The sequence below is a fragment of the Armigeres subalbatus genome, chromosome 1, assembly GCF_024139115.2.
Source record: "Armigeres subalbatus isolate Guangzhou_Male chromosome 1, GZ_Asu_2, whole genome shotgun sequence".
Taxonomy (NCBI): domain Eukaryota; kingdom Metazoa; phylum Arthropoda; class Insecta; order Diptera; family Culicidae; genus Armigeres; species Armigeres subalbatus.
In genome coordinates, this window is record NC_085139.1 from 270,540,712 (window position 1) to 270,555,325 (window position 14,614).

General features: G+C 42.0%; 1 protein-coding gene across 1 annotated transcript in view; it reads right to left on the reverse strand.

Annotated features, from left to right (window-relative positions):
* Positions 1 to 4,407: 4,407 nt before the first annotated feature.
* LOC134207560 (dorsal-ventral patterning protein Sog) overlaps positions 4,408 to 14,614 on the reverse strand; it is a 100,324-nt gene continuing 90,117 nt past the window's right edge. Inside the window, exon 8 of the mRNA XM_062683268.1 lies at positions 4,408 to 6,948. Within this exon, the coding sequence (XP_062539252.1) occupies positions 6,754 to 6,948 (195 nt within the window). The 3' untranslated portion in view covers positions 4,408 to 6,753. The remainder of the gene's footprint in view (positions 6,949 to 14,614) is intronic.

The following is a 14,614-nucleotide window of genomic DNA, read 5'->3' on the forward strand; positions in this document are numbered from 1 at the left end:
CTTAGTGAAAAATGCTGTGACTGCCAGTGAAGCGAGGAATTTGCTCCGTGATTACCACGAGAAGGCAACCACAACGTCGCGAGTGTCATTATTAAAGAAAGTGTGTTGCTTGGACTTTAACGATGGTGGCAATATGCAAGAACACTTGTTTGAGCTCGAAAACTTATTCGACAGATTGGCGTGTGTTGGTTTAGCGCTAACAGGAGCCTATGAAAACTGCCATGATATTCCGTAGTCTACCGGACTTGTACGGAAGCTCAGTGACGGCTTTAGAGAGCCTGTTAATACGCGCCCAGACATTACAACAAGCGTGTCTATCCTTAGTAGGCAAGTCAGCAAGCCAATGGATTTTGATTGGACAGAACTCAAGAGAACGGTCAGATATCTTATGAAAACCTGCGATTACCGTCTGACGTTGATCAGCAAAAGAAGCTAGCGTTTGGTTTTGAGCGGATATTGCGATGCTGACTGGAACGGCGACCCTGCAGACAGGAAGTCTAACTCTGGATATTTGTTCCGGCTCGGTGATGCCACAATTTGTCGGACAAGTCGAAAGCAGTCCAGCCTTTATTTATCGAGCATGGAGGCAGAATATTTTGCTCTGTCAGAGGCGGCGTTTACTCCAAGAAATGGGATTGAAACAACTTGACACCACAAAAATCTTCGAGGACAACCGTAGCTATAGCTGTATACATTGAGTTCATCGGGATCGGGCGCCAAACACGGCGATCAAAACACATCGATACACGTGTATGTTTCACGTGAAAGGAGTGATCCAGCTACTTTACTGCCCCTCAGAGGAAATGATGCCAGATATTCTCACCAAGCCGATTGGTGCCATCAAACAATTGAAATTTGTAGGAGCGATGGGGTTGGTATCCTTAGTAGAGGAAGATTAGCGTAATATTGGTGAGGAGTGTTGTGGGAAGCAATATTCCCTAAGTACGCCACTGTGTACCAAGAAGGTGAACTAAAAAGCGATATGAGAGAGTGAGTGTATCTGAAATGTAATATTCAGTTAACCGTGAACCGTCACCAATAAAGGACGCTTTGTTTTTTTGTACCGTAGGGTTATGCGCTAATTCGTCCATGGCGCTAGTATCCGTCATATCAAATTCTAAATCACTAAATACTCGCGAATCGTAAACTAACATAATAAACTAATCATCTGTCGAGATAGAAAAAAGTGTACACTACGATCTGCATTCATTTAAATTACATTCCGGTGTTACTTACTTGAAATACAGTCAAATTTAACTTTGCGACTGTGACTTCTTGCACAATTTCATACGTTATCCGTGTGACGAAGGAAAATCCAGTTCGTTCACTGCTGTAGAAGACGCGCAACACCGTCATCAAAATCAACGACAGACTGAGGCATTTAACTGAATGCCAGCACAATCAAAACCATTTTTATGCGTTCGAAATGGGATTGCACTAGGAAATTTTTGTTAACTGGAACCGAAATAAACTTTCAAATTTGACTTTCAAAATTGACCGAAATGATAGTTATTCTGCATGAAGTCACAGATAAATCATCCAGTTATCCAAGAAATGGCTTGAGCACAGGAACAAAGATTTGCAGTCCTGTTTTAAGTATGGTACATGCTCCTTGTAGTAAAGATAAAGGATACGTAGATGATCAATTTTCCGATTTCAAATATGGAACATGCTCTCTGATGTACAAAGAACAGAATGCGTTCACAGCATATGTTCTTGGTCATCCAAGAAATCCCTGGAGTAAGGCCTTTCGATCTACACGCGTAACTAAAGATCAATTTTCTGTTTTCAAATATGGTACATGCTCTCTGTAGTACAAAGAACAGAATGCGTTCACAGCATATGTTCTTGGTCATCCTAAAAATCCTTGGAGTAAGGCTTTTTGTTCTACACGCGTAACTAAGGATTAGTTTTCCGGTTTCAAATATGGTACATGCTCTCTGATGTACAAAGAACAGAATGTGTTCTAAGGCAAATGTTCTTGGTCACCCAAGAAATCCCTGGAGTAAGGCCTTTTGATCTACACGCGTAACTAAAGATCAATTTTCCGGTTTCAAATATGGTACATGCTCTCTGTAGTACAAAGAACAGAATGCGTTCACAGCATATGTTCATGGTCATCCAAGAAATCTATGGAGTAAGGCCTTTCGGTCTACACGCTCAACTGAAGATCAGTTTTCCGGTTTCAAATATTGTACATGCTCTCTGTAGTATAAAGAACAGAATGCGTTCACAGCATATGTTCATGGTCATCCAAGAAATCTATGGAGTAAGGCCTTTCGATCTACACGCGTAACTGAAGATCAGTTTTCCGGTTTTAAATATTGTACATGCTCTCTGTAGTACAAAGAACAGAATGCGTTCACTGCATATGTTCTTGGTCATCCTAAAAATCCTTGGAGTAAGGCTTTTTGATCTACACGCGTAACTAAGGATTAGTTTTCCGGTTTCAAATATGGTACGTGCTTCCGGTTTCAAATATTTTCCGGTTTCAAATATGGTACATGCTCTCTGAAGTACAAAGAACAGAATGCGTTCACAGCATATGTTCATGGTCATCCAAGAAATCTCTGGAGTAAGGCCTTTCGATGCACACGCGTAACTGAAGATCAGTTTTCCGGTTTCAAATATTGTACATGCTCTCTGTAGTACAAAGAACAGAATGCGTTCACAGCATATGTTCTTGGTCATTCAAGAAATCCCTGAAGCAAGGCCTTTCGATCTACACACGTAACTAAAGATTAGTTTTCCGGTTTCAAATATGGTACATGCTTTCTCGAATACAAAGAACAGAATGTGTTCACAGCATATGTTCTTGGTCATCCAAGAAATTCCTAGAGTACGGCCTTTCGATCTAAACGCGGAACTAAAGATCAATTTTCCGGTTTCAAATATGATACATGCTCTCTTCATAATGGGTACATTACATATTCAGAACAGGCCTTTGTATGGTTGGTTACGCGTGTCGACCTGAAGGCCTCCACTTCAGGTATTTCTTGGATATCCGCGAACGGCTTTCATACGCAGATTCTGTTATATGTACCACAATGGGTACATTACATTTACAAAACAGGCCTGTAGATCATTGGTTATGCCTGTAGACCTGATGGCCTTCACTTCAGGGATTTCTCGGATAACCGTGAAGATCTTCCATACGCACATTTTATCATATGTACCACAATGGGTACATTACATTTACAAATCAGGCCTGTAGATCATTGGTTACGCGTGTAGATCTGAAGGCCTTCACTTCAGGGATCTCTTGGATAACCGTGAAGATCTTTCATACGCACATTATATCATATGTACCACAACGGGTACATTACATTTACAAAACAGGCCTGTAGATCATTGGTTATGCCTGTAGACCTGATGACCTTCACTTCAGTGATTTCTTGGATAACCACGAAGATTTTCCATATGCAGATTCTGTTATTTGTACCACAATGGGTACATTACATTTACAAAACAGGCCTGAAGATCATTGGATACGCGTAAAGATCTGAATGCCTCCACTTCAGGTGTTTCTTGAATAACCGCTAACAAGCTCCATACACATATTCTATTCTATGTTTCACAATGTACACATATCATATTCAGAACAGGCCAATATTAATTGAATTTTTTGGAAAAATACTTAAAGCTCTTTTAGTCGAGTCAAGTACGAGACACTGAAGACGACCACACAGTTGTGGTCGAAATACGTATCTGCAAAGATATCGAAAATAATTGGTGGAATTAAATGGAGAGTACTTAACTCGTCTTAGACGGTTGAATTTTTTGTTATTTTTATTTAACACGGTATGATACCGCATAAAAAACTAATTTGGTGTACTTGTAGAAATCGCACACCAATACCAACAGATTTATTTGATAGCAATCCATCGAATTTTAGACTGGACGAATGAAAATTCTCATGGACGTAAACAGATTTTTATAAGACAAATTTAAAAATTCTGAAGGGTGTTTTTGTTTGCCGATTCTCAATAAACTATGATTTGTTCAATGCGCTAATAGCAGACAATGAAAACTAGGAACTCTAAAATACGTGTTACGTACAACTTATTTAGAGTAAGTAGTTGGGATAGCGTATAAATTAGATTTGAAAACCAGGCACTACCAACTACGACGGGAATTAGCTCACTATGCATTGCACTATGCATCACCTATGCATTATTGCTTTTCATTCTTCCTATCACGTTACGCGAGTTTCCAAGTTAATTCCTTCGGTCGTGATCCGGTTTTTTGTGACAGCCGGCGACAAAACTTGTCCGCTGTGTGCCTGTTGTTGCACTGCTGTTGAATTCCACAAAAGTAACCAGCCCACAAGGTCTGCCGTGTTTTGCAGCTTGCCATATCGATGGCAAATGAGTTTCTTTCAAACACACAGAAACAATAAACGATTGATACGTTGCTGTATATCAGTATGCTTTATATTTGATGCCTTTCTGGTTTTCGTTCTTCTGAAACTTTGATTTGCTTTTGCTCTGGGTATTATACATAAAATCGATTCTTTGTTGCGGTGTTGCGGAGTTATCTGCGGTCTTGATGCTGTGCTGCTCTATACGATGATCTTTGTGTTTTTGTTTATCGCGGCTTACCGGCGCTGTGGCTTTGTTTCAATATATTAGAAGAGTAATACATTGCTTATTTAAAATTCATTTCAAACCTAGCTGTATACAAAATAGAACTTGAACTCGGATTTCCGGAGATCCAAGAAAAAGGCGCGCATTCTTCCAACATGTTCCTTCTTTCTTTATACAGTTGTAATGTGTATCGGTGTACCTACTTAAAGTTAGCGTGTGTTTGTTTTACAATAATTTATGCATTTATCAACATTAAAAAAATATTATGGCATGCTTGGTTCTATGATCGCTGATTGTGCTTTTCCTTCGCGTGTGCTATCTTCGTCCCGAACGGAAGCGTATTTTATGCTTGGCATTTATCTGCTCACGTACGTGTCCACTTTTCTTTGTTTTCAGCGGTATAGTTACAGGTGTGGAGGCGTGACCAAATCGAAGCGTGTGTTTTTGTTTTTCTTGTTTGTTTAAAATGAGAAATGTTAATGGTGCTCGAACTCGAACAAAGCTGCGTTCAGTTTGGGTAAAATTCGTTTGAAGCAGCGTGAAAAATACTGTTTGATGATGTTCCCGAAGTTTGTTTTGGAAATATATTGGGTATGGGTGGGGGTTTCTAAAACCGAAAAAATGACGAAATGTTTGTGAGTGTGTATGAATGGGTTTGGTGCTTCGACAGTTTTTTTTGTTTCTCAGCGTCAAAGGATGGTTCAGTTTTCTGTGTTTTTTTACATCAGCAAATTTATTTCTTCTTTTTTTTCTCTTTTACTTTCAAGATTTAATATATCAGTCTTCTTTGGTACGTGGTAACAGGAAAAAAACAGTTCAAGAATTGTTTGCTTTTTCTTGTCGACCTAAGTTTTGTCTGTTTTGCTTAGCAGAAGTATGTGTGAATAATAATATTAGAAGCGATCGCGCAATTTTTTCTCTGTTTTAAATTTCCTCTGAATTGATTAAGTTTCTAATTGTATAGTTGATGTCTCTCCCATTCTCTTCCCATGTGTTTGACATTACATTATATCTTCTCTTAATTGCAGGATGTATCTCTAGGGCACGTGACTAGAATGTCTTTCTAGAAACAATGTTATTTCAAACGAGGGAGACCTTTGGAAATCGATTGAATTGGTTTCCTGTTCTTCAAAAATGAATTACATTAGCCATAGAGATTGCTGACACCTTCCTTGTTACACATTTACCACAAATTACCTTCCATTTGGGTATACAGTATATTGTCATCAATCTCTATCAATGGAGAATTCAAGCTGGATGTCACTGACAGCTCTGAATTCTGGTTCTTATGTTGTAAACATATCAATGTTTTAAATAATCTCAAATTCAACCGTCTGCGGGTGATAGTTTTAACAAGCATTTACAACTTTCAAAGCGACGTTATTCATCTCCTCTATGCTCTTAATTCGTAGTGTTTCCATTTGTTTAAATGCGAATGACCTATAATGATTTACTGCTGTATTTGCTGACCAGTAACTTTCCTTTAAATAAATATTGGTTTGCTTTCTTACGCACTACTATACCTACAATTTAGAAATCTAAGCCTATTTGTAGAAAAATATAAATAGTGATCTCTGATACAAAATGTTTTCCAACTGGACAATTTCTTTAAAATAAGAAATCTCCAATTATTTCTAAATTTCCTTCTCTTAATCCCCTTTCTCCCTTTTCCCCTCCCGAATATTCCCTCCAATTTACCCTGCATTGTAATTTCTAGTAGGATTATCAGTTTCTTTTTTTCAAACAACAATTCAAATTCGATTGCCCTAAATTTTATTCCAAATAATTTTGTACGCATTCAAGATATGTGGTACACTCTGGCGTACGCTCCAGTTTACTGATACTGTTCGAAAGTTTTTTAATCTTAATAAATACAAACACTCTCATAACTTTTCTATTTGGTTGACCAAATCTCTTTTGTATCACTAAATAACTCACTACCACTCTAATCTGACTCGTGCACGGCCACCCCGTTTCATACACCTTGATGAAAATTAAGTCAAAACCCTAGTCACATACCACGTAAACATGAAATGAACTGAAGTCAGAAGTAAACAAAACGTTTCAAATAAAACAATAAAACGAATTACTATTGTCCTTTCCCTATCATACCATACTCGCACTCGTACGCATTCATTCACCTATACAAAAGCGAAACTTAATCAATTCAACTCTTTACAGATATGGCCGTTTGCGTCAGTTTGCTGTGCTGCTGCTGGTGGTTGGGGCGTCTCCGTCCGTGCTGATGCCGGCCGGTTTTCAAACACTGACAGCACTCGTCGATGATGGCGTTTTTGCGGGCGTGCTGTCGGTTGCACACCGACCGGGCGCACCGTTTCCGTTCGCACTTGATGTTGCTGTCCTGTTCGGTGCAGAAGGAAGAGACGAATAAAAAAACGGAATGCGGTGAGTATTATTGATTACTTGAATGGATGGATTAATGAAAGAGAAATCAGAGAAGAAGTCGATTTTCACGGGGATAGATGGCGCCCAACGGAAAAGGTGTCGAAAAATCATTACCCAAATGACCAAGATGCCAATTCGATTTTGTAGATACGCTACAAATTATAATTCACTATTTGCGCACCGAATTGCTATGACTGCTCGGGACGCGTCGCTTGCGTTCCCTGGCTGCTGATGCCGGGTCGGACGAAGCCGGCCGGCGATATGGTTATCCTCGGCTTGCTCGCGATCGACTTGCGACAGTCAGTGATACCAACATAATAAAGTTGACTTTGTGTTTTATCCCCATGGGTAAGGAAACTGACGTAATAAGACCGGTATGCACCTCACATCCTCCTTCTCCTCTATAAAAAATATCCGCGGTTCAATTTATAGACATATGTAACACTATTATCAAATGTAAAAAAAAAAATCCGAAGTGTGCGAAGTGCAGTAGATATTTACTCATCTCTTCCTATTTTTATTCTTTTATCATTGATTAATTAAATATTAGGATGTATAAATGCTTATTGAGGATCTTTCTGCGTTTCTAAATGCAACCCAATAATTATCCTTTAATCAACGAATCCGATATTTTGTTTTCGTAGGTCTCCATTGCTGTTCTTATTTCAAGCCATTCGCCGGGTAGAACGGACCCATGTGATGTTTTGAGCTTGAAAATTTCAGAGCATTCTTTGTCATTCCTTTTCAAGCCAGTCGGGCATCTAATGCCAATGTTTCGCCAATTTACTATATTTCTCACTGAACATGACAAGTACAGACACGTTTCATTAATTGATTGACAATCTCATTCCCACTAATGTATAAAACTCTTTGTCAATTATCAGCTAGCAACCTTATAACCAGAGAACAACAAAGTGAAAAACTGTCGAACTTTAAGTTTATTCATTGCGCATACAAATGTCAACAAGCCGGATTGCAATCGTTTTTGACGTTCAGATATGAAACAAGATGGCGGCTCCACCTACCTAGTATTATCTGTAGACGCTTGGAATGTGAAACAAACTTTTATCCGAAAATACTTTGTAGGGGAAACTGGGGTAATATGCACCCCTGGGGCAAAACGACCCTTTGGCGTTTTTAAGGACATTTTCGGCAGATTTTCAGGAGTATTTACAACAGCGCATGTAGTTTGCATCTCGAACTACGAATCTAGCAGTAAACATTCTTGAATGTATGTCTTAAGGTGAGTTACGGCGGCGTCCAAAATGGCAGCCACAATGGCCGTGCTATATCTCACCTCGCGTTTTTGCTCGCACAAATGTGAATATTTAGGCGGTTAGCACATCTGGAAACCATTTTTCATGTATGCTGCAAGTGAGCAAAGTGAAAACTACTTTTGCTTTTGTCTGTCGTTTACTTTTCAAGTTATGTGCCCTCAAAAGTGCTATGTAGATTTGAAATTGGGCTCCAACGCGATTCACCTTAAACACCACCAAGAAATCCAAAAGGTCGTTTTGCCCCGGGGGTGCATTTTACCCCAGTTTACCCTATTCGGTCTACCCAGCCAACTTTAGAAAACGGGTAAATCACAGCATCATTACCGGGCGCGAGTATTTTGATCACCCGCACTGCGCTGTCATTTTAGTTTAGTTACTCTTTTCCGTACCAGTCACTGTTTTCGGGTATCAATTTGGTTACCGCTAATCTTGCTCATTTTAGCCAAAAATAGTATTCTTCAGCTAAAAAAAACTAGCTTGTTCAACCCAAATTTCTTGTTGGGTACGACTTAACCAGAGAATACCTAACTAACAAGAGAACAACGAGTGAATTTCAACAATATCTGAAGCTTCGATATTCAGCGCACCACGGACTTAACAATTTTGAGCTGAATGAATACAAATGGTTTCCACAGGATGGTGAAACGCCAATGCCATTCTACTCAACATCATATATACCCTAATTTAACTACTTATTTGGACCATTGGCACGTATGTAGTAAGTGCTAATTTATCGGCATTTAGTTTTTCCCGACAAAAACTTGCAATTAGCTAATTTTTTTCGAGCCTTTTTTTTGTTTGTATATCATATGTCGAATAATAGCAAGTAGATACCTTCAAAGCTTTATTGTCTATCCGGAGCAAATTTATACCACTTTTCATACCGAAGTTGGATTTTTCTCCAGATACAGGCAATTTTCCCAACTTCGGAAGTAGTGCGCTGGATTCGCCTAAAGATGCGCTAAACAACGCATCAACTAGTTTGACAGATAAAACTTCGGAAGAAAGTTCGGTTCGGAAGTCCCGACTTCCGAATTCTAACTTGGTGCTACGCCGACAATAGATAAATTAATTAATTTACCGAAATAATAACAAAAACATTGGACGCTATTTTGAATAAATGATGGATAGACAAATTAGTCATCCTCTCTAGGGTTTCCATAACCAATGAACATAGTTCTTCCTACCATTTAACAAAAGAGGTTTCAACTACACCATACCATATTTTTAGGAGACTATTTTCGCTTGGTGCCGATCGAGAGAATTTCCTTTGAATGATCCTCACCAGTGTTGTAAAATGTCATTTGCATTCGTTTGTATAATTTTCCCAGAACTTTTTTCAGAAGGTAGCTATCAATTCATGTTGTATGACGAACTTATAGCGGTTAAATGGGCCTACAACTTTGTCTAACGAGACTTTGCTGTAAATATGTAATCTGGGGCGTGGGAGGCAAAATGTCATTCAAATGACATTATGTCAAATGACACGTGACATTTTGGAGAGTTTTCACTCTCCAGCCTTTGATGTTATACTTAGAGCAATGTACCCTTGGACAAAATATAACCCTACTCAAGCGTTATGAGTACATTCAAAATTATGGAAGAAATTTTGCTTCTAAAGAAAGTTATGAACAAATTAGTCAAATGACATGCAGATGACATTTTACAAGCCTGATCCTCACTAACACAACCATTTTTTGAGCCTTTACCGGCTGTCTCACCTTACTGGCATCACCCATCCTTCCAATGGGAACGCATGTCGGCCAACATCTCTGGAGTTCAGCGTTTGCTAACAAAACACCTTTGCGGGTCCAATTTTCTAGGATGAACTGATTATTGTACATCGAGCGCTTTGATCGAATTTACCACTTTTATCGTTATGTACTACGTATTTCATGGCTAAAAAATATGTTTGATTCCCAATCTTCAAACCAGCTTTCAATACCATCCTGTTGGTACAGTGTGAAACTAATTTAATTTTCGGTAATACAAGTATCAGAAACTTACGCCTATAGCAAAATAACATCGTGTATTATATGCTGGAACCAGAAGCATAGCAATGTGTGTGCTGTCTTTACCGATCAAAAGGTTTTCTTTATTCTTTATTTTGCAAATGGGTTTTATTACCATTCAAAATATTTTTTCCATCGGCTTACATTACCGATCAGGAGTTCTCCTTCTTCTCCAGATTAGTTTTCATTGAAATTTAACATGTTAAATGTTAAGTTAATATTACCCGATTAAGGACTAAATGCCGCATGTATGGTTTTCACTTTACAGTTCTAAATGAGTCCATTTTTTTAATCGGTTTTCAATACCGGTTTTCCTTACCTCCCCCCGTATAGTTTTCATTATCATTCGATTTTTTTTCTGTCGGTTTTCAATACCGATCAAAAGGTTTTCATTACCTCCTGAAAGGTTTTCATTACCATTCTCTTGAATGGTTTTCATGACCACTTTTTTTTTTTCACCGGTTTTCATTACCGATGAAGAGATTTTCATTATCTCCCAAATGGTTTTCATTACCATTTGAAATGTTTCTTTTCCATCGGTTTTCATTACCGATGAGGAGGTTTTCCTTACTTCCTTACCTTTTTTAACCATTCAAAACAACGTTTTTTTTAAATTCGGTTTTCATTACCGAACACAAAAAAAAATCATTCTCTTGTCACTCTTTTTCTATTCTACAAGCATCTTACCTATTCCGCTTTTAACTTGCATCGAATAGCTTAATCCACAACCAGTTTTTGATTAACACTCTACAAATATACCAATAATTAAACTGGCAGGATCGCCAATGTAGATGCGCTACAAATTATAATTCACTATTTGCGCACCGAATTGCTATGACTGCTCGGGACGCGTCGCTTGCGTTCCCTGGCTGCTGATGCCGGGTCGGACGAAGCCGGCCGGCGATATGGTTATCCTCGGCTTGCTCGCGATCGACTTGCGACAGTCAGTGATACCAACATAATAAAGTTGACTTTGTGTTTTATCCCCATGGGTAAGGAAACTGACGTAATAAGACCGGTATGCACCTCACAGATTTGAACCCACATGAAGCTTATTAACATGATTAAATCGATTGACAGAGTTTGCGAATGTGAAATACGAGTAGCTCTGACGAGAAGCTCTGAAAAATGACCAACAACTCTTTTGACCAAACTCACAAAACCAGACAATTTATGGCTGTCGGATTCCACCGAACCTAGAGCAGACTTTCAACAATAATTTTGGTGAGTTGGACTTCATACTCATAAATGACAGGAGTTTAATGAACACATTGAGATTGTGTCACCCAATCTAAGCAAAGCCAAATCAGTTGTGAACACTCGAAAGCCTCCTTTCAAGAGGCTCGAAAGCCTCCTTTCAAGAGGTTCGGAAGCCTCCTTTCAAGAGGCTCGGAAGCCTCCTTTCAAGAGGCTCGGAAGCCTCCTTTCAAGAGGCTCGGAAGCCTCCTTTCAAGAGGCTCGGAAGCCTCCTTTCAAGAGGCTCGGAAGCCTCCTTTCAAGCGGCTCAGGCCTCCTTTCAAGAGGCTCAGAAGCCTCCTTTCAAGAGGCTCAGGCCTCCTTTCAAGAGGCTCAGAAGCCTCCTTTCAAGAGGCTCAGGAAGCCTCCTTTCAAGAGGCTCAGGCCTCCTTTCAAGATGCTCGGAAGCCTCCTTTCAAGAGGCTCAGGCCTCCCTTTCAAGAGGCTCAGAAGCCTCCTTTCAAGAGGCTCAGAAGCCTCCTTTCAAGAGGCTCAGGAAGCCTCCTTTCAAGAGGCTCAGAAGCCTCCTTTCAAGAGGCTCAGGCCTCCTTTCAAGAGGCTCAGAAGCCTCCTTTCAAGAGGCTCGGAGGCCTCCTTCAAGAGACTCAGGCCTCCTTTCAAGAGGCTCCAGGCCTCCTTTCAAGAGGCTCAGAAGCCTCCTTCAAGAGGCTCAGGCCTCCCTTTCAAGAGGCTCCAGCCTCCTTTCAAGAGGCTCAGGCCTCCTTTCAAGAGGCTCAGGCCTCCTTTCAAGAGGCCTCAAGCCTCCTTTCAAGAGGCTCAGAGCCTCCTTCAAGAGCTCAGGAAGCCTCCTTTCAAGAGGCTCAGCCTCCTTTCAAGAGGCTCAGAGCCTCCTTTCAAGAGGCTCAGGAAGCCTCCTTTCAAGAGGCCTCAGGCCTCCTTTCAAGAGGCTCAGGCCTCCTTTCAAGAGGCTCAGCCTCCTTCAAGAGGCCCGGAAGCCTCCTTCAAGAGGCCTTGGAAGCCTCCTTTCAAGAGGCTCAGCCTCCTTTCAAGAGCTCAGGAAGCCTCCTTTCAAGAGGCTCAGGCCTCCTTTCAAGAGGCTCAGGCCTCCTTTCAAGAGGCTCAGAAGCCTCCTTTCAAGAGCTCAGAAGCCTCCTTTCAAGAGGCTCAGAAGCCTCCTTTCAAGAGGCCTGGAAGCCTCCTTTCAAGAGGCTCAGAGCCTCCTTTCAAGAGGCTCCAGCCTCCTTTCAAGAGGCTCAGAAGCCTCCTTTCAAGAGGCTCAGGCCTCCTTTCAAGAGGCCTCAGAGCCTCCTTTCAAGAGGCTCAGAAGCCTCCTTTCAGAGCCTCCTTTCAAGAGGCTCGGAAGCCTCCTTCAAGAGGCTCAGAGCCTCCTTCAAGAGGCTCAGAGCCTCCTTTCAAGAGGCTCAGAAGCCTCCTTTCAAGAGGCCTCAGGAAGCCTCCTTTCAAGAGGCTCAGAAGCCTCCTTTCAAGAGGCTCAGGAAGCCTCCTTTCAAGAGCTCAGGAAGCCTCCTTTCAAGAGGCTCAGAAGCCTCCTTTCAAGAGGCTCAAGCCTCCTTTCAAGAGGCTCCAGAAGCCTCCTTTCAAGAGGCTCAGAAACCTCCTTTCAAGAGGCTCAGGAAGCCTCCTTTCAAGAGGCTCAGAGCCTCCTTTCAAGAGGCTCAGGCCTCCTTTCAAGAGGCTCAGAAGCCTCCCTTTCAAGAGGCTCAGAAGCCTCCTTTCAAGAGGCTCAGAGCCTCCTTTCAAGAGGCTCAGGCCTCCTTTCAAGAGGCCTCAGGCCTCCTTTCAAGAGGCTCAGAAGCCTCCTTTCAAGAGGCTCAGGCCTCCTTTCAAGAGGCTCAGAAGCCTCCTTCAAGAGGCTCAGAGCCTCCTTTCAAGAGGCTCAGAAGCCTCCTTTCAAGAGGCCTCAGAGCCTCCTTTCAAGAGGCTCAGAGCCTCCTTTCAAGAGGCTCAGAGCCTCCTTTCAAGAGGCTCAGAAGCCTCCTTTCAAGAGGCTCAGAAGCCTCCTTTCAAGAGGCTCAGAAGCCTCCTTTCAAGAGGCTCAGGAAGCCTCCTTCAAGAGGCTCAGAAGCCTCCTTTCAAGAGGCTCAAGCCTCCTTTCAAGAGGCTCAGGAAGCCTCCTTTCAAGAGGCTCAGAAGCCTCCTTTCAAGAGGCTCAGCCTCCTTTCAAGAGGCTCAGAAGCCTCCTTTCAAGAGGCTCAGGAAGCCTCCTTTCAAGAGGCTCAGAGCCTCCTTTCAAGAGCTCAGGAAGCCTCCTTTCAAGAGGCTCAGAGCCTCCTTTCAAGAGGCTCAGAAGCCTCCTTTCAAGAGGCTCCGGAAGCCTCCTTTCAAGAGGCTCAGAAGCCTCCTTTCAAGAGGCTCAGGCCTCCTTTCAAGAGGCTCAGAAGCCTCCTTCAAGAGGCCTCAGAGCCTCCTTTCAAGAGGCTCAGAGCCTCCTTTCAAGAGCTCAGAAGCCTCCTTTCAAGAGGCTCAGAGCCTCCCCTTTCAAGAGGCTCAGAAGCCTCCTTTCAAGAGGCTCAGAAGCCTCCTTTCCAAGAGGCCTCAGCCTCCTTTCAAGAGGCTCAGAAGCCTCCTTTCAAGAGGCTCCGGAAGCCTCCTTCAAGAGGCTCAGAGCCTCCTTTCAAGAGGCTCAGGCCTCCTTTCAAGAGGCTCAGAGCCTCCTTTCAAGAGGCTCAGAAGCCTCCTTTCAAGAGCTCAGAAGCCTCCTTTCAAGAGGCTCAGGCCTCCTTTCAAGAGGCTCAGAAGCCTCCTTTCAAGAGGCTCAGAAGCCTCCTTTCAAGAGGCTCAGAAGCCTCCTTTCAAGAGGCTCAGGCCTCCTTTCAAGAGGCTCAGAAGCCTCCTTTCAAGAGCTCCAAGCCTCCTTTCAAGAGGCTCAGCCTCCCTTTCAAGAGGCTCAGAAGCCTCCTTTCAAGGCTCAGGCCTCCTTTCAAGAGGCCTCAGAGCCTCCTTTCAAGAGGCTCAGAAGCCTCCTTTCAAGAGGCTCAAGCCTCCTTTCAAGAGGCTCGAAAGCCTCCTTTCAAGAGGCTCAGCCTCCTTTCAAGAGGCCTCAGCCTCCTTTCAAGAGGCTCAGGAAGCCTCCTTTCAAGAGGCCTCAGAAGCCTCCTTTCAAGAGGCTCAGAAG